Below are 25727 nucleotides of genomic sequence, written 5' to 3' on the forward strand. Positions count from 1 at the left end.
GTATATACGCATTACTGTAAATCGCTTTGGATAAAAGCGTCTGCTAAATGGCATATGTCATGTTACCATTTAAAAAAAGTTATATTACACATTAATAAACTGTCATAAAAATACACATGTATAATAATAGTATTATGCAATTATATTTAGCCAATCCTAGATGAGTAAATATAAAACATACTTAAGCTATTTTATTGTAGCTCATTCATTCCCACTCATGCCACTAGCTTTTCCACAGTGAATCCTCTTTGGGATAGCCTTTGATCACTCCCCACTTTAGCTGGATCCTCCCAGTCCCACACTGCTTCCGCTGGATCTAGCAATTTTGGGTTTCCACTAGTTACCACAGCCGCAAAAAACTATATTAGCGGTCTGGTTAAGGTTAGCGTTAGGTTTAATAAAATCATAAGATAATTACCCTGCGAAACATTACCTAAAGAAACTCAAAAAACACATGCACATTAACTGTTTTTTTTTGTGTTGAGCCTCCAGAAACAGTTTTGCATTTATTTTGGCATTATCTACATCTAAAGAAATTATGGCAAGATATTTATAGTTTTATAAATTCACAAATAAAAAAATAACTTTTCCATGTTTTCTATAAGGAATTCGAGCAGTACTTTAAGACCATTATACATTATTTCAATAAGAAAGCTGATAAAACAATCAGTACGTGCGTATCTTTTACGGTATTTGTATAACCTGTAATTTGTTGTATGTTATCATTGTCTGTTTGTATGCTTATTGTATGTATCCTGGTGTTTCTGAAGAAATCACAAAGAAACATTTTTAAAATAGGCGGGGTTCATGACTTTGTGACTGTGGTAACTAGTGACGACCCAACTTGGCCTGCTGAAGGAGATTCCCTTCGGCGGACAGGTTTCTGTCACTTCAGCCGCCATGTTATCCCACTCCCGGTGTGTCACCCGGAATGTTAGCCGTTTTATCGCTGTCATTAGTCAGGTAAGTATTACACCATTGGCAAGCTTGAGTGTTTTCTGTGATCGCATGCGTAGATTCATCCATGCTGCTGCCAATGCTAACGTTAGCTCGCTAGCTAGAGAGTGGCGCCGCCGGTGCGATCAGTAGGCCGTGATAGGCCTTCTTCGCATTGTCAAACCAAGGACAGCCTGACACCCTGTTTGGTTCAAACCTATTTTGAATTCTAAAGTAGTCTCCCCCATGTAGCTAACGTTAATCTGATTTGTTAGCTGACATTTTGGTTTTACGCGCTAACTTGTTCGTTAGTCAACCAGTGGTTTATTTAAGCTAGCTTGTGTCTTGGAAACAATCTGAGGTCATTTGAGAGTTTTGGCTAGCACACATACCTGTAACTATTTGTGTAACGTTAATGATAAAGACTATTGTACGTGGCCTAGCAAATTAGTTATATATATATATCTTGAACTATGTCATCTTTTATTGAGATTAACGTTACATTGCACATTATGTTCGAATTCCCTCTTCAAAGTTCCATCACCCCTCAATTGACTGTCCAATCTTAGTATAAGATAAACAGACCGGTTTGAAGTTGAACTTTCACACACAGATAGCCCTCTATTCAGTCTATTTTCACTTGGTCATATATTAAATTATAGTAGTATGATAATGTAGTTGACCCTATGTCTACATTGTTTCCAAGTGTTGAATTCACTGATTGGTCCAACACACATGTTGACCTCCCCCTACCACGACTACACTGACCTTTGACTTGGGAGGTACAGAACAGTATGTACCAGTTTGACTGTCAGACTGTTCATGTGAACAGGGGTGCAACTTTAACGTTAGAAATTGGGGAGAGACATAAATTATATATTTTTTATCCAGTCGGATTAACACTCCAAACAGCCTACCGGTCTGCTTGGAGGCGTCCGCATGGTCCTAAAGCAAACTGTTGACTCGTTTTGTGTCACATTCCAATGATAAAACTGGGGGGGCGGCATGTCCCCAATGAAAGTTGCAACTCTGCATGTGGACGTTGTAAAAACATAGTCCTTGGTAACAAATAGCTGTTGATTTTATGCATATTCAGTCCCTTGTTTTGGAAGAGGGGAATACAGTAAGTGGCATATGATATGAGCAATTTGAGTACTTCCAACTTTTTAAAACTATGTGAATTGTACTGTAAACCACCTGAACAACATCATCAGGATATTATTTATAATTGTTTAATAAACACTTTATATTGATAGCTAACAGGTTGCTGTTTTCTATGACAGGGAAACAATGTATTGGCACGGCAGGCTGTGTCAGGTGAGTGTGTTTTGAAACCGCAGGTACAGTGCATTTAGAAGTTTTCAGACCCCTTGACTTTTTCCAAATTCTGTTACATTACAGCCTTATTCAAAAATTTATGAAATAGTTTTCCTCTCTCAATCTACCCACAATAACCCATAATGACAAAGTAAAAACCGATTTTTTTTTTTAAATGTTTGCAAATTTATATAAATTAAAAAGCTGAAATATGACATTTACATAACTATTCAGACCCTTTACTCAGTACTTTGTTGAAACACCTTTGGCAGCGATTACAGCCTCGAGTCTTATTGGGTATGATGTTACAAGCTTGGCAGACCTGTATTTGGGGAGTTTCTCCCATTCTTCTCTGCAGATCCTCTCAAGCTGTCAGGTTGGATGGGGAGCATTGTTGCACAGCTATTTTCAGGTCTCTCCAGAGATGTTCGATCGGGTTCAAGTCCTGGCTCTGGCTAGGCCACTCAAGGACATTGAGACTTGTCCCGAAGCCACTCCTGCGTTGTCTTGGCTGTGTGTTTAGAGTCGTTGTCCTGTTGGAAGGTGAACCTTCGCCCCAATCTGAGGTCCTGAGTGCTCTGGAGCAGGTTTTCATCAAGGATCTCGCTGTACTTTGCTCTGTTCATCTTTCCCCTCGATCCTGACTAGTCTCCCAGTCCTTGCTGCTGAAAAACATCCCCACAGCATGATGCTGCCGCCACCTGCTTCCCCGTAGGGATGGTACCAGGTTTCCTCCAGACGTGATGCTTGGCATTCAGGCCAAAGGGTTCAATCTTGGTTTCATCAGACAAGAGAATCTTGTTTCTCATGGTCTGAGAGTCCTTGGTCTGGGTGCCTTTTGGCAAACTCCAAGCGGGCTGTCATGTGCTCTTTACTGAGGAGTGGCTTCTGTCTGACCACTCTACAATAAAGGCCTGATTGGTGGAGTGCTGTAGAGATGGTTGTCCTTCTAGAGCTCTGTCAGAGTGACCATCGGGTTCTTGGTCACCTCCCTGACCGAGGCCCTTCTCCCCCGATTGCTCAGTTTGGCTGGGCAGCCAGCTCTAGGAAGAGTCTTGGTGGTTCCAAACTTCTTCCATTTTAAGAATGATGGAGGCCACTGTGTTCTTGGGGACCTTCAATGCTCTAGACATTTTTGGTAGCCTTACCCAGATCTCTGCCTCGACACAATCCTGTCTACTGACAATTCCTTCGAGCTCATGGCTTGATTTTTGCTCTGGCATGCACTGTCAACTGTGGGACCTTTTCATATAGTCAGGTGTGTGCCTTTCCAAATCATGTCCAATCAATTTAATTTACCCCACCTGGACTCCAATCAAGTTGTAGAAACATCAAGGATGATCAATGGAAACAGGATGCACCTGAGCTCTATTTCGAGTCTCATAGCAAAGGGTCTGAATACTTATGTAAATAAGGTATATGTTTTTTATTTTTAATACGTTTGCAAAGTAATCTACAAACCTTTTCGTGTTGTCATTATGGGGTAGATTGCTGAAAAAATATATATATTTAACCCATTTTAGAACAAGGCTGTAACATAACAAAATGAGGAAAAAGTCAAGGAGTCTAAATGCTTTCCGAAGGCACTGTAAATCACAGTAGTTCAACCCAGCTGTTGCCTGTATGAAGTCGTTTTAGATTCTGCACGAGAAGGGAGTGATTTACTGTTGTCATCTGCTCCAGGACTGTCAGCTAGCCGTAGTGTCACAGTCAACAACCCAGCGTAAGTATTATCAATGCATCATTGACCTCCGTCTTCTCATTAGAGCATGGCTTCACCTGTGTTTTAGCCTCGTTATGTGCAGTTGCACTTTCTATATTGACACTTTTTTTTATCTGTAGGAAATGCGGAGCCAGGTCCAGCGTCTTCCAAATCAGATACTTCAAGACGTCTTCAGCTTGCAGTATGTATCGGCTTCGACTCTTCTCCCTTTTTTTTTTGACCCTTGTGATCTAATCAGTAATGTGTATAATACTACAGGAGTTGTATGAAGTCAATATTGTGTGGTCTTCTAGGGAATGAAGTTATCACAGTAAAGACACCTGCATTTGCGGAGTCAGTCACAGAGGGGGATGTGAGGTGGGAGAAAGGTAAAGTAACTTAGGCTTATTTGTGTCTGTTCTTTGTGCTCATTTAGATGTCGGTTGCAGCCGGGTAGATATTTCTCTGTTTAGCCACGCTAAATGTAACCTTCTCCTTGCAGCGGTTGGTGACTCTGTCAAAGAGGATGAGGTGGTTTGTGAGATTGAGACGGACAAGGTACCGCTCTGGGAGTCTATTGTTCTTTTGAAATGCCATTTTTACAACCTCCTCCTATATTAATAGACTAATACGGTTTACTTTTTTGTTAATAACAGACACATGGATAGTTTGTTGTGTCATGCATGGTCTGCAATGGTTTGTCTTGCTCCGCAGACATCAGTGCAGGTGCCGTCTCCTGCTGCTGGGGTGATTGAGGAGCTACTGGTCCCTGATGGGGAGAAGGTCGAGGGAGGACAGGCTCTCTTCAAACTCCGGAAAGGAGGTCAGTACCATTGAGTTTACCAGGTGTATCGTCGGCACATCCTCCACTGTTCTGACCTGATTGTGGCATGTTAATGTTGGAGGACCCAATAAAAAAAAATAGTCTAAATTCCATCAATTCAAGACACATGGTAGATGTTGTTTACAGATGTATTAGATCATATTTATCTACACTGCAAACACATTGTCTAGTGTTAATCTTGCCTGATGCACATTCATATAACATTCTCTCTTCAGCTGTTGCTGCCCAAGCTGCAGAGGCCCCAGCAGCAGTAGCAGCTCCTCCACCCCCTGCTGCTGCCACACCTCCATCCTTTGCTGCCTCTGCAGTGGGCCCCATCCCCACCACAATGCCATCCGTGCCACCCGTGCCAGGAGCTGCCATCTCTGCCACACCAGGTTAATCAATCAATCACATTCATGTATAAAGCCATTTTTACATCAGCAGATGTTACAAAGTGCTTATACAGAAACCCAGCCTAAAACCACAAAGAGTAAGCAATACAGATGTAGAAGCACGTTTGCTAGGAAAAACTCCCTAGAAAGGCAGAAACCTAGAGAGGAACCAGGCTCTGAGGGGTGGCCAGTCCTCTTCTGGCTGTGCCGGGTGGATATTATAAGAGTACATGTCCGTTAAGGCCAGATCATTCTTCAAGATGTTCAAACATTGTTAAGAGGAGAGAAAAGAGAACAAGAGGAGAATTAGAGGGAGCATACTTGCATTCACACAGGACACCAGATAAGACAGGATAATTACACCAGATAGCACAGACCCTAGCCCCCCCGCACAGACTATTGCAGCGTAGATACAGGAGACTGAGACAGCGGGGGTCAGTAGACATTGTGGCCCCATCTGACGATACCCCCGGACAGGGCCAACCAGGCAGGCTATAACCTCACCCACTTTGCCAAAGCACAGCCCCCACATCACTATTGGGCTATCAGCAGACCACCAAATTACTACCCTGAGACAAGGCTGAGTATAGGCCACAAAAATCTCCCCCACTGCACGAGCCCAAGGGGCCCAAAACATGATAGGAAAATCAGGTCATAGGACCTACTGAAGAGCTGATTCTTCAGTAAAGACTTAAAGGTTGAGACTGAGTCTGTATCTCTCAGATAGGCAGATAATTTCATAAAAATTGAGCTCTATAGGAGAAAACCCAGCCTCCAGCTGCTTGCTTAGATATTCCAGGGACAATAAGGAGGCCTGTGTCTTGTGATCGCCGTAGCATACCTTGTAGTTATGTACGGCAGGACCAAATCAGAGAGATTGGTAGGAGCAAGTCCATGTAATGCTTTTTAGGTTTGCAGTGAAACCTTGAAATCAGACCTAGCCTTAACAGGAAGCCAGTGTAGAGAGGCTAGCATGGAGTAATATGATCAAATTTTTTGGTTCTAGTCAAGATTCTAGCAGCCGTATTTAGCATTAACTGAAATATATTTAGTGCTTTATCTGAGTAGCCTGAGAGTAGAGCATTGCAGTAGTCTAACCTAGAAGTGACAAAAGCATGGAATAGCTTTTATTTGCACAAAAAGTTTCAGATTTTTTGCAATGTTGCAAAGATGGAAAAAAAGCAGCCCTTGAAAAATTATTGAAATGTTCGTCAAATGATAGATCAGGGTCCAGAGTAACTTTGTGGTCCTTCACTGTTTTATTTGAGATGACTGTACAACCATCAATATTCATTGTTTAGATCAAACAGCAGATCTCTTTGTTTCCTGGGGCCTAGAACGAGCATCTATGCATTGGCAAGGTTTTTAAAAGTAAAACAATTCCCACCATCCATTTCCTTATGTCTGAAACACAGGACTACAGGGTAGGCAATTTTGGGGCTTAACCGGCCACTCAGTGGACTCAATGTCATGAGAGGTATTTAGCCTGACCTGTGTGCACTGTTGATTATGGAAATTGAATAAATCACTTAGCCCTTGCCTGTTGACAGTGACAATTGCTAATGGATAAATGGAGGTGGCGAGGTACTAACAGCTTCTGTTCCTCTGTCTGTCTGACACAGTTTCAGCCATCAAACCCACTGCTGCCCCAGCCGCTGTTGCAGATGGAAGGGGGATACCAGCCAGGACAGAGCACAGGGTGAGGGATCATAATCACAAAATACTGCAGTAAAACACCCATGTTATTCACAATAGCTCAGACCGGAGGTGGAGTTGGTAGAGTAAGCAAAACATAATAATCAACTATCTGCTAGTCTGCATAGCTGTTGTGGCATTGTTTTACATTTTTTTCTTCAGAGAAAATATTTTGAGAAATTCTTAAAATAGTTTTTCTATTTTTGTTTTCTTTCTCAGGTGAAGATGAACCGTATGCGTCTGAGAATCGCCCAGAGACTGAAGGAAGCCCAGAACACCTGCGCTATGTTGACAACATTTAATGAGGTCGACATGAGGTAGGAAATAACAGAATAGGTTGCCCTATATCCCTATTAACATTATTAGATAGGAAGTCCTTCTTAAGGGAGATGATTACTCAACCACCACATTTTTAACATTAGCAATACACTTTCCGTGAAACAGATTAACTTATATTAATGTATACATTTTATATTAGGGATTATGTTATCTGGAAATTTAAATCCTGTATCTAAAATAAATGTCTGGATAAAGTAAGGTCAAAAGTAAAGAAATGCTATACTTCTCTATGTTATTCAAGCTGAGGCCATACAGACAATGGTTATAGATTGGATCTGCTCAACAGGAAAACCTTTTTGCAACCTGATCCCCTCTTAAATGATGGAATGTAAATATTTGGTCCTAATGTTGGTGAAAACAAAGATAAGATTTGTTAAAACGGGGGCTTTATTAATTTACAAGGAAATGTTAGTGCTCATGTTTGCCCCCCTGTGCTGAAGATGAAACTTTGAGGATTTCTTTTCTGTGTAAATGTGGGGTGTCAGCTTTCAGCTATTCAGGGGTTTCTGTGCATCTTAATTGAATTGGCATTGATGATCTGGAGGAAGACTTCCAGGCCTGGGCTCATCTGGAGCCGAAGGAGCAGCCAGAGCAGGAGGCCAGAGCATCTACTGGGGCCCACAGAGACCTGTGCTCTGAGTGGACGAGCTGCCTCAACCGATATGGGCTTTTATGACAGGCCAATAAGATTTAGAGGGTTTGGAAAGTGAAGATTTTTATCGCTTCTTCTCTCCTTTCTCGGAGAGTGCGTGTCTTGGGAGGGGCTAATGCCGTTAGCAGAGAAACCCTAGAGTTTAAACCGGGTTAGAGACAGGAAAACAAACAATTAAAAAGTGAGATATAAGAGTCCTTTTTCATCATACAGAAGAGAAATGAGCAATAGTGTAACATTAGCAGCCCAGTGTCAATGGCACTCAATCACCATGACCTGGAGAAGCAGAACTTTGACAGAAACATATGTATTGGTTTTTAAGATTGGTTGAAAAGATTGAGAGAGTAGTGCATGTTTGTGCTGTCAATCAATATCAGAGATGTCTATGAAAAATGTATTTTAGTATGGTCAATTCCGTAACATTTTCCTGAAAATAAGTACATATACTGGGTGTTGGTTAGGACAGCAGCATTCTGACTTGGTCTAGTTTCTGTCCATAGCAACATCAGTGAGATGAGGAAAGCCTACAAAGACACTTTCCTGAAGAAACACAACATCAAGCTGGGCTTCATGTCTGCATTTGTCAAGGCTTCAGCATACGCTCTGATGGACCAACCTTCCGTCAACGGAGGTATGCTCTCCTTTACCCAAAGTCACATCTATCTTAATAAGGCTAAAAAAACATACGTTTTGCCTCTTTCATAGACAACCTTCAGAACCACAGTGTACCTATATACTCCACCAAGGCCTCTCTGGCCTATTTAAACTAACCATAGCCAAGTAGGTTTGATCTTCACTGCTAACCCATTAGTATCTAAAATTGTCTGTGGGTTTCCCCACCCACAGCCAGAAAGAACACTATGCTTCAAGGAAGTGAATCATAGAAGCTAAATCAATTTTTAAAGTTAATTGGTTAACCTCTTAAATGTAATGGCAAAATGTTCGATTTTCGCCTAAATAGACATACCCAAAAGTAACTGCTATTCATGTGTAATTACATGATTCTGACATGCAAACATTTGGAAAGAAGACATCTGGGAGATTGTGAGGAAATTATCAGAAGATAGGAGTTACATAGTTCAGAATTCACAAGATCAAGCACACACAATCTTTTTTTATTTTTATGTTGAAAGTCATATTTCATTGACCGACTATACGTGCGTTATTGATCCACAGAGCTGGAAACACATCAGATGGCTTCCACAACATGTGCTCACTATCAGGAGGAAAATGGGATTGATAGACCTAACAACTAGAAATTAGGTTTTAGTAAGTGGTGTCAGGTGTGGTAATGGGACGTTTCCGAGTGTCTTTTACCCTACCAGACATGCCACCAGGGGTCTTTTCACAGTCCCCAAATCCAGAACAAATTCAAGAAAACATTTGGTAGTATATAGAGCCATTGTTGCGTGGCATTCTGTTCCATCTCATATTGCTCAAATAAACAGCAAACCTGGTTCCAAAAAACAGAAAGCAACACCTCACGGCACAACACCTCTCCCCTATTTGATCTAGATAGTTTGTGTGTATGCATTGATATGTAGGCTAAGTGTGCCTTTTTAAAACCTTTACGTAGTTCTGTTCTTGTCTATTAATGTTCTTTCTGTATTGTGTGGAAGAAAGAGTAGAGCTTTTGCGATAGGAGATCCCAATAAAATTCCAAATACCAAACCTCTCCAAAGTGGCATATGCCTGTAAATTAGATAAATCCAGTGCTATAACATATATTTGCAATCCCTAAATGTTATTTGTTCAGTATAAAAACACAATTTCTACCATATCAACCTCACTCAAACATTGTGGTGGTGTTAAGGGGTATCCAGGGTACATTCAAGTGTCTGAATATGGTAATTGCACTGTTTTTGCACCCTGGATGTGCCTAGAGCCTGTTCACTATAGAAACGACATTTCTACAACATCAACCTCTCTCTGGTTGAACCTCATACAGGAGGTATCCAAGTGTTTTGGGGGTTTTTTCAACCTCAAGTGCCTGAATGTTTAGCCTAGGCATATCCAATGTATTGGTCCCACATACAAACTAGCTGTTTACAAAAACTATATAAAAGCAACAGATACACATACAAACATTATAAAAATGTCTTATCAAACACAAACTTTCTTACACACGCATCCTTCACTAAAAAAGGTTTAAAATAGAAATAAGCTGAACTATTTACAAATGGTGTTTGTTTTATATCCCAGGTGTAGATGATTAGATTTCACTTTGAGCACAGCTTGTGCATGTCGTGATAGTCTTTGAAGCAGTCCCTCTCTGCCAGGAAACAAAAAATGAACTGGCATTTCGGACAGGAGATCTGGCATTTCACTCCCCCCTGTGTTTTGCTTGCAGTTCTTCCTTTTTTCTTTTGGATAGTGGCGCTCACCTTGAGTGGGGAGTCTTGTGATGGTTGCGAGGTTGCTTTGGGCCTCCAATTCAGCCATTTCCATCACCAGCTGCTCTCAGAAGGCCAACTGGGAGAAAGAGGAGCTTGACCTTTTGCTTTGGCCATCTGCTTGTGGAGAAAGAAAGCATTTACTGTAGCAATGTCCACAAAATGGTCAAACAAATAGTATTATACCACTTTTTGGTCTTGTGGAGGGCGGGGTAGTAAGCTTGGTAGTAGCCTATCAGAGCATCAGATCGGTCGACACCGCCCATGCTGGCATTGTAGTCCTTCACAGAAACAGGAATAGGGACATTCTTCAGTTTTTTCACCCTCCTTGAGACATGGCTATTATTGAATGCCTTATGCTGTGTGGTGAGCAAGGTTACTTCCCTAGTGTCCTTCCATTTCACAAAAAGCAGCTTGTTTCAACGTATGGTCCCATTCTCCACTGTCTTTGTCATGTTGTTTACCTTGGTCTTGGGGAAACTGATTCTGTTAGGGGCTTGTGGCAACATTCGGCCTATTTTCTTTTACAAGCGGTCAATGAAAAGTGGATGTAGAACCATCAGACGAGGTGATTGACATACCTGTGGGGGGTGAAGACCTTGACTGGCAGGGGCGCTTGCTGGGGAAAGGTGGCTCCCAAATGTCATCATCCAAATAAAATAAATATATATATTGTTGTAAGGCACAAATAATTGCAGTTGACAAAGCAACATTACTGTAAAGTAAAAACAAAGCCTAAACCTTCTGTAAAATGACTCACATAGGTGTGAAGCACACACACACACACACACACACACACACACACACACACACACACACACACACACACACACACACACACACACACAATGCAAACAGTAACATTTTGGAGACAAAGGCAGAGGTGAGAACCACAAAGCAACAATAGCCATGAGAGTTTAGTGGCCTCTCCAAAGTTACAAGGATGAAACTTAGAACAGCATACAGTGAACTAATATGAAACATAGACAATAACTACTTTGGAATTCTATAAGATGAAATGACTTGTTACATAGGCTTATGTCAACTAAATCCAATGCACAAAAAGCAGACTACTTATAAAAAACATAATACATATAGTACATTAGCTATTATAAAGTCATGAAAATAATTTCCTTCCATATCTAAAAGTGGATCCAATCCTTCTAGAAAGCAATCTTCATCGGCCGTGTCAAAATACTCGTTTTCCAAATCGCTCCCCTGATCTGAGTCCGACCAGTATTTTATTCAAAGCTTCTATGCCGGTATACTTATTCAGAGCTGCTGCCTTTTTAGCTTCCTGCTCAATATTATTAGTTTTTACCCCCCCCCCCCCCCTGTTTACTGTTTACAATGTACTGTAGCGTGCTTTGTAGCAATAGTTCGCATTACGGATAAAAGGTTCTAGACCAGGGGTGGGCAAACCTTTTGGCTTGAGGGCCACATCGGGATTTTGAATTTCATCGGAGGGCTGCATTTTATAGGGACTATAAAGGGACTTTACATTTAAGAGGTTAATACAGTATTTAAACTTTGAAAACCTATTTTCATAACTTTACTCTTTTTAGTAATTGATGACACCACCAAAGAGGTTGTGTACAGGGACTACGTGGACATCAGTGTGGCTGTAGCAACACCAAAGGTAATGCCTATGGTTGGCTACTCACTGTTAACACATTTACAACAGGGCTAATGCAGCTGAAGTCGGAAGTTTACATACACTTAGGTTGGAGTCATTAAAACTCGTTTTTCAATCACTCCACAAATTTCTTGTTAACGAACTATAGTTTTGGCAAGTCGGTTAGGACATCTACTTTGTGCATGACACAAGTAGTTTTTCCAACAACTGTTTACAAACAGATTTCACTTATAACTATCACAATTCCAGTGGGTCAGAAGTTTACATACACTGAGTTGACTGTGCCTTTAAACAGCTTGGAAAATTCCAGAAAATTGTGTTGACTTTAGAAGATTCTGATAGGCTAATTGACATAATTTCAGTCAATTGGAGGTGTACTTGTGGAGGTATTTCAAGGCCTACCTTCAAACTCAGTGCCTCTGCTTGACATTATGGGAAAATCAAAAGAAATCAGCCAAGACCTCAGAAAAAAATATTGTAGACCTCCACAAGTCTGGTTCATCCATGGGTGCAATTTCCAAATGCCTGAAGGTACCACGTTCATCTTTCTGAACAATAGTCTGCAAGTATAAACACCATGGGACCACACAGCCGTCATACCGCTCAGGAAGGAGACGCGTTCTGTCTACTAGAGATGAACGTACTTTGGTGCAAAAAGTACAAATCAATCCCAGAACAACAGCAAAGGACCTTGTGAAGATGCTGGAGGAAACCAGTACAAACGTATCTATATCCACAGTAAAAACGAGTCCTATATCGACATAACCTGAAAGGACGCTCAGCAAGGAAGAAGCCACTGCTCCAAAACCGCCATAAAAAGCCAGACTACGGTTTGCAACTGCACACATGGGGACAAAGATCGTACTTTTTGGAGAAATGTCCTCTGGTCTGATGAAACCAAATTAAAACTGTTTGGCCATAATGACCATCATTATGTTTGGAGGAAAACGAGGGATGCTTGCAAGCCGAGGAACACCATCCCAACCGTGAAGCACGGGGGTGGCAGCATCATGTTGTGGGGGTGCTTTGCTGCCGGAGGGACTGGTGCATTTCACAAAATAGATGGCATCATGAGGGGGGACAATTACGTGGATATATTGAAGCAACATATCAAGACATCAGTCAGGAAGTTAATGCTTGGTTGCAAATGGGTCTTCCAAATGAACAATAACTCCAAGCGTACTTCCAAAGTTGTGGCAAAATGGATTAAGGACAACAAAGTCAAGGTATTGGAGTGGCCATCACAAAGCCCTGACCTCAATCCTATAGAAAATGTGTGTACCAAATACTAATTGAGTGTTTTTAAACTTCTGACCCACTGGGAATATGATGAAAGAAATACAAGCTGAAATAAATCATTCTCTCTACTATTATTCTGACATTTCACATTCTTAAAATAAAGTGGGGATCCTAACTGACCTAAGACAGGGACTTTTTACTAGGATTAAATGTCAGGAATTGTGAAAAACTGAGTTTAAATGTATTTGGCTAAGGTGTATGTAAACTTCAGACTTCAACTGTGTTCATGAACCGAATCTCTGAATATCTCATTCGTCCTGTCTCCCAGGGCCTGGTGGTGCCTGTGATCCGTGGGGTGGAGGGAATGAACTTCGCTGACATCGAGAAGACCATCAACGAGCTGGGGGAGAAAGTAGGATGACAAGGATATGTGCTGTTTCGCTGTACTATATTTTTTGACTGTTGTGCATTTTCTAAGTTGATGTTGTTTGCAGGCCCGTAAGAATGAGCTGGCCGTGGAAGACATGGATGGCGGCACCTTCACCATCAGCAACGGTGGCGTATTTGGGTCAATGTTTGGCACACCTATCATCAACCCTCCGCAGTCTGCCATCCTTGGCATGCATGGCATCTTCGACAGGCCAGTGGCCATCGGGGGCAAGGTGGGTGTTGGCTCTGTTCTGTAGACTTTGAATTACTCCATATAATATAGACTCGCATCTCAGGATACCCCCTTATCAGATGTGGTATAGGGACAGGAAGCAGTATTTGTTTGTCTCTGAAGCTCCTCCTCTGCTGCAGGTGGAGATCCGCCCCATGATGTACGTGGCTCTGACATATGACCATCGGCTCATCGATGGCAGAGAGGCAGTCACCTTCCTGCGTAAGATCAAGGCAGTGGTAGAAGACCCCAGAGTGCTGCTCCTGGCCTTGTGAGCCAGCCTCTCGGCAGTCACAACAAGCCACCCTTCACACACAGTGGCTATACCCTTCCTCCTGATGATGTTTATTGTTGAATAACTAGACAAAGTGATACTTGAAAAGAGCGAAAGGTGCATTGGACTTATTGCATGGCCTGAAATGATGAAAGAATTTATGCTTAATGTTCTATATGTCTGGGGCAGGGGTTTCACTAAAACGGGTCTCTGGAGATGGAGAGGGTGTTGTACAACACAAAGCACCATTTGCCATTTTCTACCTACAATAAATATTTGTCAAATAATTGTAATATAAATTACCAAAAAAAACATTATGTATTGTTCATTTATTTTTTCTGAGAAAAGAACTGCAGTCCATCATAAGATGGACTGCAAACAGTAAACACTATAGACTAAGATGTGGTCCATGGGACAGGTTTATATCCGTTGTTACACTGAAATCACAGTGGGTCCTTAAAGCAATTTTAAAAAATCTGATTCACACACACCATAAGAAAAGTATCTTTATGTTGTGTAAAGAAAAAAGAAAAAAAAGATTTAACAAAATCTGAACTATCCTTTTAGTTGTCTACTGTTTACTAAGACACTTGCCTTTTTTACAGAATGCTCTCAAAATGACTGACGATGACAATAATTCAGAAACCAGGTGGCTGGTATGGTTTAAAATAGCTATCGCCAGGGCATGGAAGTTAAAAGACGCATGCCAGTGGATAGACTGCGCTGTGGTAAATGTTTAGTTATGAAGGCTATGTACAGATGACCAAGCAAAAATACGAGGCTTTGCTTCTTTTTTATTAACCTCAAAGTATTTGACAATGAAAAAATGTTTCATGCTTGGTTTGTAAGGATGATATTCATGGATTCACTGAACAAAAATATAAATGCACCATGCAAGAATTTACAGAGTTACAGTTCACTCTTTACCCCTACCTACATGTACAAATGACCTGGACTAACCTGTATCCCCGCACGTTGACTCGGTACCCCCTGTATATAGCCTCGTTATTGTAACTTTTTATTACATTTCTTACTTTGGTAAAATGTTTCTTATTTCTTGAACTGCATTGTTGGTTAAGGGCTTGTAAGTAAGCATTTCACTGTAAGGTCTACCTACACCTGTTGTATTCAGCGCATGTGACAAATTACATTTGATTTGATATAAGGAAATAAATTCAGCATCTGGTGTGTCCACCATTTGCCTCATGCAGCACAACACATCTCCTTCACACAGAGCTCTCGATTCTGAAAACCCACAGTTTCCTCGTGTGGCTACTCTCAGACGATCCTGCAGGTGAAGAAGAATGTGTAGGTCCTGAACTGGTGTGGTTACATGTGGTTGTGAGGCTGGCTGTTTGCACAGCAAAGTTCTCTAAAATGACGTTGGAGGCGGCTTACGGAAGATAAATTAACATGACATACTCTAGCAACAGCTCTCGTGGACTTCCTGCAGTCAGCATGGTAATTGCACTCTCCCTCAAAACTTGTGACATCTGTGGCATTGTGTTGTGTGACAACACATTTTAGAGTAGCCTTTTATTGTCCCCGGCACAAGGTGCACCTGTGTAATTATCATGCTGTTTAATCAGCTTCTTGATATACCACACCTGTCAGGTGGATGGATTATCTTGGCAAAGGAGAAATGCTCACTAACAGGAATGTAAAAAAAAAAAAAAAAAGTTGAGAGAAATACATTTGTGTGTATGGAACATTTCTGGGGTCTTATTTCAGCTCATGAAACATGGGACCAACACTTTGTTGCGTTTATATTTTTGTTCAGTATATTAACAGAAATATTGCTTGTCATTTTTATGACAGAAGTACCCCAAAAGTCAGCTGATAAAGAGTACACTTTAAACTTTAATACATCTTGCCCTACCATATGTCAAAAGGACAGGTGAGGTTTACACTAGCCTCTATCATTCAAACATGGAGGTTGGTTGTTGCAGGGTTGACATGTTAGCTGTGTGTCTGCTGCTCTGAATTATACTTCTAATCATCTTTCTTTGGGAAGTAAGATGCTCAGGAAGTAGCACCAGAGCTGGGGCTTCAACTATTTTAGCCACAAGGGGGCAGTGGCTGCCCAGAACAGTTCAGGCTGCATTTAGGCCAGAGACACACAGCTAGTCTGTTAGCATGTTAACTTGACAGTGCCTTCCAGGAGACACCATTGAAGAAGGGGTGACACTTGATGTCACTCACACCACCGCCTCCAGAGCCCAAACGATAACCAGGATCAAACTGCAGCAGCTGTGGAACATGTAATTGTCACTCATTCAGAAATAAATGAGTTTGTACAATGTTTATGGCTCTGTGTTTCTGTGGTAGCAGGCTAGAGTTGATATGTTTACGGTAGCTAAAGTACAGGCCACATGGGTGTGTAAGGGGGATGCAGTTCTAACCTCAGTGAGCAGGGAGGCGGCTGCAGTACTCAGGTGGTCTGGGATCAGGAGCTGGGTGTGAGAATGCACCCCGGCTGGGTGGAACTGCCACAGGGGCTGGAGGCACAGGCATACAGTTTCATTAAACAACCATGCCTTGATAATGGTACCAACCATGGGAGCAACTTTGGTTTTAGAACTGGGGGCACATATACACTGCTCAAAAAAATAAGGGGAACACTAAAATAACACATCATTGATCTGAATTAATGAAATATTCTTATTAAATACTTTTTTCTTTACATAGTTGAATGTGCTGACAACAAAATGACAAAAATTATCAATGGAAATCAAATTTATCAACCCATGGAGGTCTGGATTTGGAGTCACACTCAAAATTAAAGTGGAAAACCACACTAAAGGCTGATCCAACTTTGATGTAATATCCTTAAAACAAGTCAAAATGAGGCTGGGTAGTGTGTGTTGCCTCCACGTGCCTGTATGACCTCCCTACAACGCCTGGGCATGCTCCTGATGAGGTGGCGGATGGTCTCCTGAGGGATCTCCTCCCAGACCTGGACTAAAGCATCCGCCAACTCCTGGACATGATGTCCCAGATGTGCTCAATTGGATTCAGGTCTGGGGAACGGGCGGGCCAGTCCATAGCATCAATGCCTTCCTCTTGCAGGAACTGCTGACACACTCCAGCCACATGAGGTCTAGCATTGTCTTGCATTAGGAGGAACCCAGGGCCAACCGCACCAGCATATGGTCTCACAAGGGGTCTGAGGATCTCATCTCGGTACCTAATGGCAGTCAGGCTACCTCTGGCGAGCACATGGAGGGCTGTGCGGCCTCCCAAAGAAATGCCACCCCACACCATGACTGACCCACCGCCAAACCGGTCATGCTGGAGGATGTTGCAGACAGCAGAATGTTCTCCACGGCGTCTCCAGACTGTCACGTCTGTCACATGTGCTCAGTGTGAACCTGCTTTCATCTGTGAAGAGCACAGGGCGCCAGTGGCGAATTTGCCAATCTTGGTGTTCTCTGGCAAATGCCAAACGTCCTGCACGTTGTTGGGCTGTAAGCACAACCCCCACCTGTGGACGTCGGGCCCTCATACCACCCTCATGGAGTCTGTTTCTGACCGTTTGAGCAGACACATGCACATTTTTGCAGGGCTCTGGCAGTGCTCCTCCTGCTCCTCCTTGCACAAAGGCAGAGGTAGCAGTCCTGCTGCTGGGTTGTTGCCCTCCTACAGCCTCCTCCACATCTCCTGATGTACTGGACTGTCTCCTGGTAGCGCCTCCATGCTCTGGACACTACGCTGACAGACACAGCAAACCTTCTTGCCACAGCTCGCATTGATGTGCCATCCTGGATGAGCTGCACTACCTGAGCCACTTGTGTGGGTTGTAGACTCTGTCTCATGCTACCACTAGAGTGAAAGCACCGCCAGCATTCAAAAGTGATCAAAACATCAGCCAGGAAGCATAGGAACTGAGAAGTGGTCTGTGGTTATCACCTGCAGAACCACTCCTTTATTGGGGGTGTCTTGCTAATTGCCTATAATTTCCACCTGTTGTCTATTCAATTTGCACAACAGCATGTGAAATTTATTGTCAATCAGTGTTGCTTCCTAAGTGGACAGTTTGGTTTCACAGAAGTGTGATTAACTTGGAGTTACATTGTGTTGTTTAAGTGTTCCCTTAATGTTTTAGAGCATGGTCCTAAAGCACACCGCATGGTCCTAAAGCACACCGTTGCCTAGTTTTTGTATAACTTTCCAATTATAAAAACCGGGGGGGGACAAACATGGAATTTCAGAATGTTGGGAGGGGAACATGTCCCCAGTGAAAGTTGCACCCCTGGTACCAACAACAGATATGCATTATCAACAGGCCCAGTGGGCAGCAGTGTCAATATATACAGGTTTGGATTTACTACAGCACAGGGAAAGAAACAGATAGAGACCATGGAAAATAGAGTGTTGTTTACCATTCCAGTAAGAAGTTCAATCAGCAATGCCCCCAGACTCCACCAGTCACAAGCCTCTGTGATTTTGGACACACCTCCAATCTCTGTTGGCCAACAACAGAACTTGTTCTTTACAGATTTATTGTTGGATCAAGCTAAATATCTGATTCTTACCACTAGATCACACTTTATATCTAGGGTATGAACCCTATGTGTAACGGTTGTAACATGTGACTGAAGTTTATTGAATGAACAGTGTTTTCACCTGGGGCACAGTACATCTGGTCCATAGCTTTAGAGTTGATTTCTGACTGAACTTCACTCCACTGGCCAAAGAATGTCAGGCAGACCTTTCCTAGTGAGAAACATCAAATTATGTCACAATCAAAGTTAGTTGAGTTTTCAAGACTCATGCCAAAAACAGACCAACAATGACACCCCTTACCAAGTTAAAGTGATTTAGGTGACTAACCATTACTCGTGAGCAGGATATTCTTTGGGTTGAGGTCTCGGCACACCACACCTTGCTGGTGAAGACTCTCCAGGGCCAGGAGGATCTGAGCCCCCAACAGACGCACCTCTGCCTCAGGTAGCCCCCAGCTACTTTGCCTGGCCCTGTCTCTCCCTCTGGAGGCCTTGGCTGGGAACTTGGGTAGGTGGCACCAGCCATCCACCTCAATGATTTGATCCTCATCCTGTCCATCCGATTCCTCTGACTTTAGGAAAGCATCCATGTCCCCCTTCCGGCACTGTGGGGAGGCCCCTGTGGGGTCAGGGGTGTTGGGGTAACATAGTGATCCTTTCTCTCGGGGGAGGTCCTTACTCACAGGGCTCAGCAGCTCCCAGCCCTCCTCCACCTCCTCCCCTGGCTCTCTGCCAGGAGGCCCCACCTGATACTTCACCCCTGTGAGAGCCAGAGCAGTGCCTGGCTGGGTCCCCAGCTGTGTCCCAGTACTGTGACAGTGAGGGACTGAGGGGGGGTGAGAGTTCCCTGAGGATGTCCTCATGAGCTTAAGCTTGTCTATTGTAGAGGGACACACAGCTCTGCCAGGCTGGGGAGTCTCTGTGTCCCTGGTTACTGAATTCACCATGCTCTCCTCAATGTGATGGTTTACCTTCTCCTTCCCTCTACCCTGGTGTGTGTCTGTCACCATGCTCACAGTGTTCTCAAGTTCTCTACCTGAAACACTGTCTCGGTGAGAGCCATTGGAGGTCAAAGTTGCTCTCTCACTAACCTGACTTTGATTATGGAGGGGTAATTGCAATGTATTGGGAACGTAACTTTTCTGTGAATATAAACTGATAGTAGGATTCTTGAAGTTCACTGTTGACCCTGTACCACCAGAAGAGGTCTGAGTTGTTTGAGGTACAGATTTACCTGCAGCTATATCTGAGTCAGTACAAGTCCCTGCATAGGGGGCTGGACTTTCACAGTTACGAGTCAGATCAGACTTCCACACAATGTTGAAATTCAAAATGGATTCCATTTTTTCTGTTCCAGTGGCCTTCCTAGAGGGCTCAGAGGTGACATCAGGGGCCTGATCGATACACGGATGACCACAGAGAGCAGGTTTGTCCTGAGTTTTAGAGTGCAAACACTGACTGAGGCCTGCTGGATGGATATGGGGCCTGGTGTCTGACCTAGATAAGGAGAGCTGTGTCGCCGGAGTGTGTGGACCTGCAGACCTGGAGTTGTTCTGCAGGCAGCCTGTCTCCTCGCAGTAGGAGTGGGTCCTACAGCTTTCTAGACGATGCTGAGCCTCGAGCCAGAATGCCGGGGAGTCTGTGTCTGAACTCTCCTCGTTCTCCGTCTCCAGGAGAGAGGTTTTCTCTGTGCCCCCTCTGTCATTCTGCTGGTAGTCTGAGCTGATGGTAGGGGAGGTGTAGCTGTTCTTCAGTTTGATCCTGTGCTGGCTGGGACTGGAGCATTCTGGGTGCTCTTTGGCTCGGTCGTTCCTGACTTTGTGAAGTTTAGAGAAAAGCTTCCCACCTACAGATCATAGAATAGTCAACACATCTTTTCTACTCTCTATGGCATCCTTGACCCAAAATGGCTGAAAAGTGCAGACATCAGCAAAAAATGAAAACTGTTGGTCCACTGCCTTTGCATGGCTATAGGCTAGATAAGAGCATCAGCTAAATCTCCCATACTGCAGGGCTGGCAGGCAGAGCCTGTGTTCAGCTCACCTTGAACATGCTCCAGATGCAGGTACACAGCATCCTCACTGACATAGTACCTCAGCAGCTTCACCATGAAGGGGACGCCCTGGGGGATGATAGTGGGCTGGCCCCGGCTCTCCCAGCTCGACTTGGGCAGGCTCTGTGACGAGACAGCTCAACAGATCAACACACATATTACTATGCTGTTATTACCTTTGTCAAAATACAACTTATCACTACTGTACTACACATTATTTTCAGGCTAGTCTTAATAAGTCTATTGTTAATTGATCGAAAAACAAATCTTTCTACAAAAGTTGGCCCTACCAGTGCCTAGACAGCATTTTTTCTGAGACCTACACCGTAGCCAACCCTGCAACAGTATGTTCCAATAGCAACTCTCTGGTTACAGAGATGGGAGGTGCATTTGCACTAAGAGGGTCAAAGTAGAGGGCTTTTAGCCAGATCAATGGAGAAGGATACTCATGGAGACAAGGCTGATAATATTCCTATCAACTGGGCTGCCCTGGCTGGCTAGCAGGGATCCAGACAGTACAAAAGCCATCTGTGCACTGGATATGCATCTACACAGACATTTTACATTTAGCAGACACTCTTATCCAGAGCAACTTGTAGGAGTAATTAGGGGTTAGTGCTTGCTCAAGGGCACAAAGACAGATTTCCCACCAAGTCGGCTTGGGGATTCAAACCAGCAACCTTTCAGTTACTGGCCCAACGCTCTCAACCACTAGGCTACCTGCACTGCTAGATAGCTGTACTACATGTGTACTCTGTCATTCTGCCCTGCCGCCCTCCCCCCTGACATACTGTATTGGCAGTTCTGAGGCATAAGTACTTACTTTAACAACAAAGTTCTCCTTGGTAATCAGGCTTTGGACAATCAAGACCTTGGGGAGAAGACATACATTTTATGTTAGTTTAAATAGAGCTGAGAATAAATTGAGTAGTATGTTAGTAGATGGTTATGACCGTTTTGGGACAAGTTCATATTTGTAAAGGTAAGCATCATGGTTCACTGGATCTATAAGCCATGGTTAATAAAGGGTTAACTACAGCCAGGACGTCAGTTCAAGAGATTATCATCAGCTGGAACAAACAGTTCATGTATACTGGTTGAGAGCAGGTGAGTGTAAAAACCTCCCTACCTTATCGATGATCCCCACCACTTTACACATCTCCAGATCCTCCACTGGGGAGCTCAGGTGTCTGATTGGCCGGAATCTCAGACTACTGTAACCCTGGTGATAAAAAGAGATTACTGCACAGATGTCAGCAATGTGGACACGTGTTTGTGTTGAATTCACATCTGAAAGTGCTTCTACTCTGGGATTAGTTACAATCTTAGGACATATATTAGAATGTTACATAAGAGAGAGGGGAAGTGAGAGCGCCCAGCGGCCCACCCTGGCAGATCGTGTAACAGAGGGGATGTTGTGCTGCTCTGTAGACAACCTCCAGAGACTGTTAGCAGCACAGACTGGTTGCTCTGAAGATGTGACTCAGACTTTCCCAGAAGGAAATGATTCAGAGAGGTGGACATATAAATAGCATGTCAACCAACTCCTCAATAAACAGACTAGACATATAAATCAATACAGGACTGAAAAGCTGGAAAATGAGTGCCCAGTATCATTAAGTAACACAGATGGTCAGAACAGGTTGATTACCATTCATAAGATGTGCACAGTAGTATGGCATGTTAATCGTGTCGAAGGAGGGTTTACTGTAAAAAGTCATCTTCTTACCCCTAAGTGAGAGTTCCCCTTCCCCAGGTTGTCCTGCAGGTGGGAGATAAAGATTTCCTCGGCCCTCTTTAGATACTGAGTAGTCTTCCTCTTCACTGCCTCCCGACGCTCCTTGTTAGGGTCCACTGGAAGACAGACCAACCTCAGATTTCTCTCCCCCTCACACAGAGAGGGACTGAAACCTCACATCACTAAACTGAAATCAACTCACAGGGATTGACATTAAGGGTTGCCCTATTGCCCGGGGCAAGTGAACTGAGCAGTTGCGCAACTTGAGCCTGCTCTGAGGTTGCCCTATTGGACAGGTGATAAAAAAAGAAAAGTAAAACAACCAAACTGTAAAGAATTCCAGTAGCCTAAAACTGATCTTTCTCATTCCTCCACATTGTTTATCCTAAGTGAATTTATGGTATTTATGCCAGTCAGAGAAGCTGAGCCTGCTCTTAATTGTATTTTTTACTGAACTACCGAATTCAAAGAATTCAAGTCCTGCAAGTGATCATAATCTGTGGGCAACCAAAAAATACTCCTGACTTGCTGTATGGGCAAGTGCCTTTCAGACTTTAATGTCAATCCCTGACTCATATAATTCAAAAGCTTCTGTTTGACCTACCTCACTAAAACAGCAGAGGAAAGAGAGCAGAGTAAAATTCAGCAAGCTTTACCAGTATGGAAATCTCTCCTCCGACTTGGGCTTTCTGAATTCCTGTTTTTCCTAGCAATGATTTAATTCTGCTTTTCAATGGATGAATCATGGACCGACAAATCCACATGTTCCTGTTTCATACCATGTGACTTGTTCTCACTGTGTTGACTAGCTGATCTACTCAATATCACCTTAACCAGAACCCTGCATGTTGACAGAATACAGTACAGTAGATTTACCGCTGTACCTTGAACTCCATTGAGCAGCAGGTCAACCCCGTTCTTGTAGTAGCTGAAGGCAGCCTCATAGTCTTCATTGACCTCCCTGTCCAGAGCCATGCGGATCTGCTTGGCTGCCTCCACCAGGTAGTCTCTCTTGGCCATGGCTGTCCTGGCTCGACCCTGTGGAGGTCCAGATGGGCCTAGCAGCCGCACAACAGACCCGGTTAAAGGAGTGTACTGTATGTAAATCACACTGATCTGTATGTTCTAGGAGGGATCATAACACGACTAGCCACCACTAAGACTTTACTCTCTTTAAAGGAAGTTGCTAAGAATAATCCCAATGCTGGCGGTGAATGATTGATCAAATCTCCAGAGGTGGTAACTCCCGAAAACCAAGAGTCACTATTTCCCCAGGGCTACAGTAAATCCCTTATCTAGTCACTTGTCTGAGAAAAACATGACAGCAAAGCACGAGACAGAGAGTAATGTGATCAATAACAGACTGTTTCTCTCCCCTTCTCCATGCTAGCGTCAGATCATAAACTTGTGGAGTAAGTTGTCTCACATTTGCTCCCTGGTCCTATCAGCAGTGGGACTCATCACTGGCAGCAGTCAGTCGGCTCAATGGGGGGTTATCCTCCTCCACTTGAAGGTTAAAGTTTTTGTTGACGAGCATGACGATACGAACCTGGGTAATCAAGAGAGTTTGGTTCAACTTCACCAGAGCACAGGAAGTGATTGAGTGTGCTGCGCCTGTATTATTGATGAATGAACAGACACTGTCAGTGCTGCCGGGGTGGCCGAGGATCGAACGATCACTCAGAGTGCTTAACAGCCTGATGTCCACTCACTCATGTCAGCCTAAATACATATAGGAAAGCTGTGGGCAGATCCCTGTTGTCAGGGGACTTACAAATGCTAATGTATTGCAATCAGAGAAGCTCTTAGAATACCACCAATGTGCACTATGAAAATGTGCTGATGCCTTACTACAGTACCATTGTGACATGGGGTTAGCGTTGTATACACACCCACACACATACACTCATTATCATCCCTCATACAGTCTGAGGAGGGGGAGTCAAGCCAAGTAGCACTGCAGCACCCTAGTGTGTCTGTCGTTGAGAATCCACACAGCAAAAACATGCAGTCAGCCTCCTGCAGTATTCCCATGATACATGCACCGACATCCTTGATACCAATGACAAACATATAATGTGATAATAGAGACAAGATTCACAATGGAATAATCACATTTTTTTGTCTAGAATGGATAATTGCTTGCATCACACACACATCATGGTCGCCACACGACAGACAGGGATGCTGTAGCATATAATAAGCCACTGTCATGAAACACAGCCATCTGCAGTCTCTCTTGATCCTCCCTCACACTGCTATTTAAGCATCTCTGATCTGGCCCTCCTTAGAGGGGGAGGCAGGCTAGATAGATCTAGAAATCAGTGCTGCTACACACACACAAACACCACTACATATATTCTACCTACCTGATGTGATCAGAGCATGCCCTGGACCCACCGCTCCAGTAGCAGCCTGCGTCCTCAGCAGCCTCCCTCCCTTCACGGACCTCAGGAAAAGGAGGAGAGAGCTCAGCGAGGCTGCCTATTGGCTTGCGATGATGTCACTAAGGGTACCATTAGCCACAAGGCCTTCACTTCCCCTCTCATCCTGACAGATGCAAGATTTAAAAAGACAGTGCTATTTTTGTCGTGCTGTGTCTCCAAACCTCTTTTTCAATTTCAGATAGATTTTGCAATATGTTACAGTATGCTATAGTGTAATTTTGTATGAAAATGTGAATGAGTCAATGGATTTGTACAACAATTACCTGAAACCGTATGAATAAAATAATGTGCCTGGTTCATTGTTGTATATGCAGTGGGTGGCTGCTATGTGGGCTCACCCTGCCTGGTTAGTCTAATCAGCTCTGACTTGGTCCTCAGTACCAGTGGGAGCCAGCTTCTCACTGGAGCACAAAGAACAAACCCAGGGGAGGGCTTGCTTACAGAGGAGCCGGGTGGGAGCTCCAGCCTGAGCCAAAGGAGGGGAGGAAAGGAGGCGCCCAGCCCATCAGCCCTAAGCTAGGGTGGGAGGGGTCTGATATCATACTGGGGATGAGTCATATTGAGGTGCTAGTTATACGGATTGACTCAAATTCGACTGAAAATTAAGGGGTGGGATACTGCACCCCAATACTCTTTCTCATTGGACTGTCTATGTAATGGGAGGGAATCTGACACAGTAGGGCTGGGTATTTTTAGTAATGATAATAATGCACATTTTATTTTTCAATCCAATTTCAAATGAACCAAAATAGAACACGTACAGTTATTTCAATGCTTCAGTTTGATTTTATTTCAGGAATTCAAGAGACATGATTTTAGAATGCATGTCAATGCATCAGGCAAAGTAATGAATATCTATCTATTCAGCAAAGCCCCATGCTGTCAGAAAGTCGTATCAGTCACATCAATCAAGATACGATTA

At 43.4% G+C, this 25727-nt stretch overlaps 2 protein-coding genes across 4 annotated transcripts; one reads left to right on the forward strand and one right to left on the reverse strand.

Moving 5' to 3' along the window:
• The first annotated feature begins 822 nt into the window (after positions 1-822).
• Positions 823-14962, forward strand: dlst (dihydrolipoamide S-succinyltransferase). Of its 2 annotated transcripts, none has more exons than XM_020488045.2 (15): positions 823-963; positions 2220-2253; positions 3883-3976; positions 4096-4157; positions 4270-4344; positions 4458-4513; positions 4670-4778; positions 5015-5176; positions 6796-6872; positions 7088-7185; positions 8360-8490; positions 11818-11891; positions 13456-13539; positions 13622-13789; positions 13929-14962. In XM_020488045.2, exons 1-15 carry the CDS (start codon positions 901-903, stop codon positions 14061-14063), a joined length of 1422 nt encoding a protein of 473 aa, XP_020343634.1. In that variant the 5' UTR covers positions 823-900; the 3' UTR covers positions 14064-14962. The 2 variants fall into 2 exon arrangements, with proteins under 2 accessions (XP_020343634.1, XP_020343635.1); XM_020488046.2 differs by having other exon boundaries at positions 3937-3976.
• LOC109893943 (ribosomal protein S6 kinase delta-1-like) lies at positions 14837-24821 on the reverse strand. 2 transcript variants are annotated; one of them, XM_020487148.2, is made up of 12 exons: positions 24728-24821; positions 23785-23907; positions 23243-23416; positions 22350-22474; positions 21750-21842; positions 21444-21491; positions 20611-20743; positions 18896-20413; positions 18689-18778; positions 18445-18527; positions 16465-16560; positions 14837-16312 (listed from the first exon to the last, which is right to left on the reverse strand). In XM_020487148.2, exons 3-12 carry the CDS (start codon positions 23376-23378, stop codon positions 16202-16204), a joined length of 2433 nt encoding a protein of 810 aa, XP_020342737.1. In that variant the 5' UTR covers positions 23379-23416; positions 23785-23907; positions 24728-24821; the 3' UTR covers positions 14837-16201. The 2 variants fall into 2 exon arrangements, with proteins under 2 accessions (XP_020342737.1, XP_031684844.1); XM_031828984.1 differs by having other exon boundaries at positions 20611-20757.
• Between the last annotated feature and the right edge of the window lie 906 nt (positions 24822-25727).

Source organism: Oncorhynchus kisutch, linkage group LG7, assembly GCF_002021735.2.
Source record: "Oncorhynchus kisutch isolate 150728-3 linkage group LG7, Okis_V2, whole genome shotgun sequence".
In the NCBI taxonomy this organism is placed as follows: Eukaryota; Metazoa; Chordata; class Actinopteri; order Salmoniformes; family Salmonidae; genus Oncorhynchus; species Oncorhynchus kisutch.

What these genes read in the sequence shown, in the direction of transcription:
- dlst (XM_020488045.2), top strand. Translation starts at nt 901, where the DNA reads ATGTTATCCCACTCCCGGTGTGTCACCCGGAATGTTAGCCGTTTTATC. An exon ending in CTTCAAACTCCGGAAAGGAG is followed by an intron (nt 4,779 to 5,014) that starts GTCAGTACCATT and finishes TTCTCTCTTCAG; the next exon opens with CTGTTGCTGCCCAAGCTGCA. An exon ending in TCAACGAGCTGGGGGAGAAA is followed by an intron (nt 13,540 to 13,621) that starts GTAGGATGACAA and finishes TGTTGTTTGCAG; the next exon opens with GCCCGTAAGAATGAGCTGGC.
- LOC109893943 (XM_020487148.2), bottom strand. Translation starts at nt 23,378, where the DNA reads ATGGCCAAGAGAGACTACCTGGTGGAGGCAGCCAAGCAGATCCGCATG. An exon ending in TATCCTGCTCACGAGTAATG is followed by an intron (nt 18,779 to 18,895) that starts GTTAGTCACCTA and finishes GTTTCTCACTAG; the next exon opens with GAAAGGTCTGCCTGACATTC. An exon ending in CCAGATGTACTGTGCCCCAG is followed by an intron (nt 18,528 to 18,688) that starts GTGAAAACACTG and finishes GTTGGCCAACAG; the next exon opens with AGATTGGAGGTGTGTCCAAA.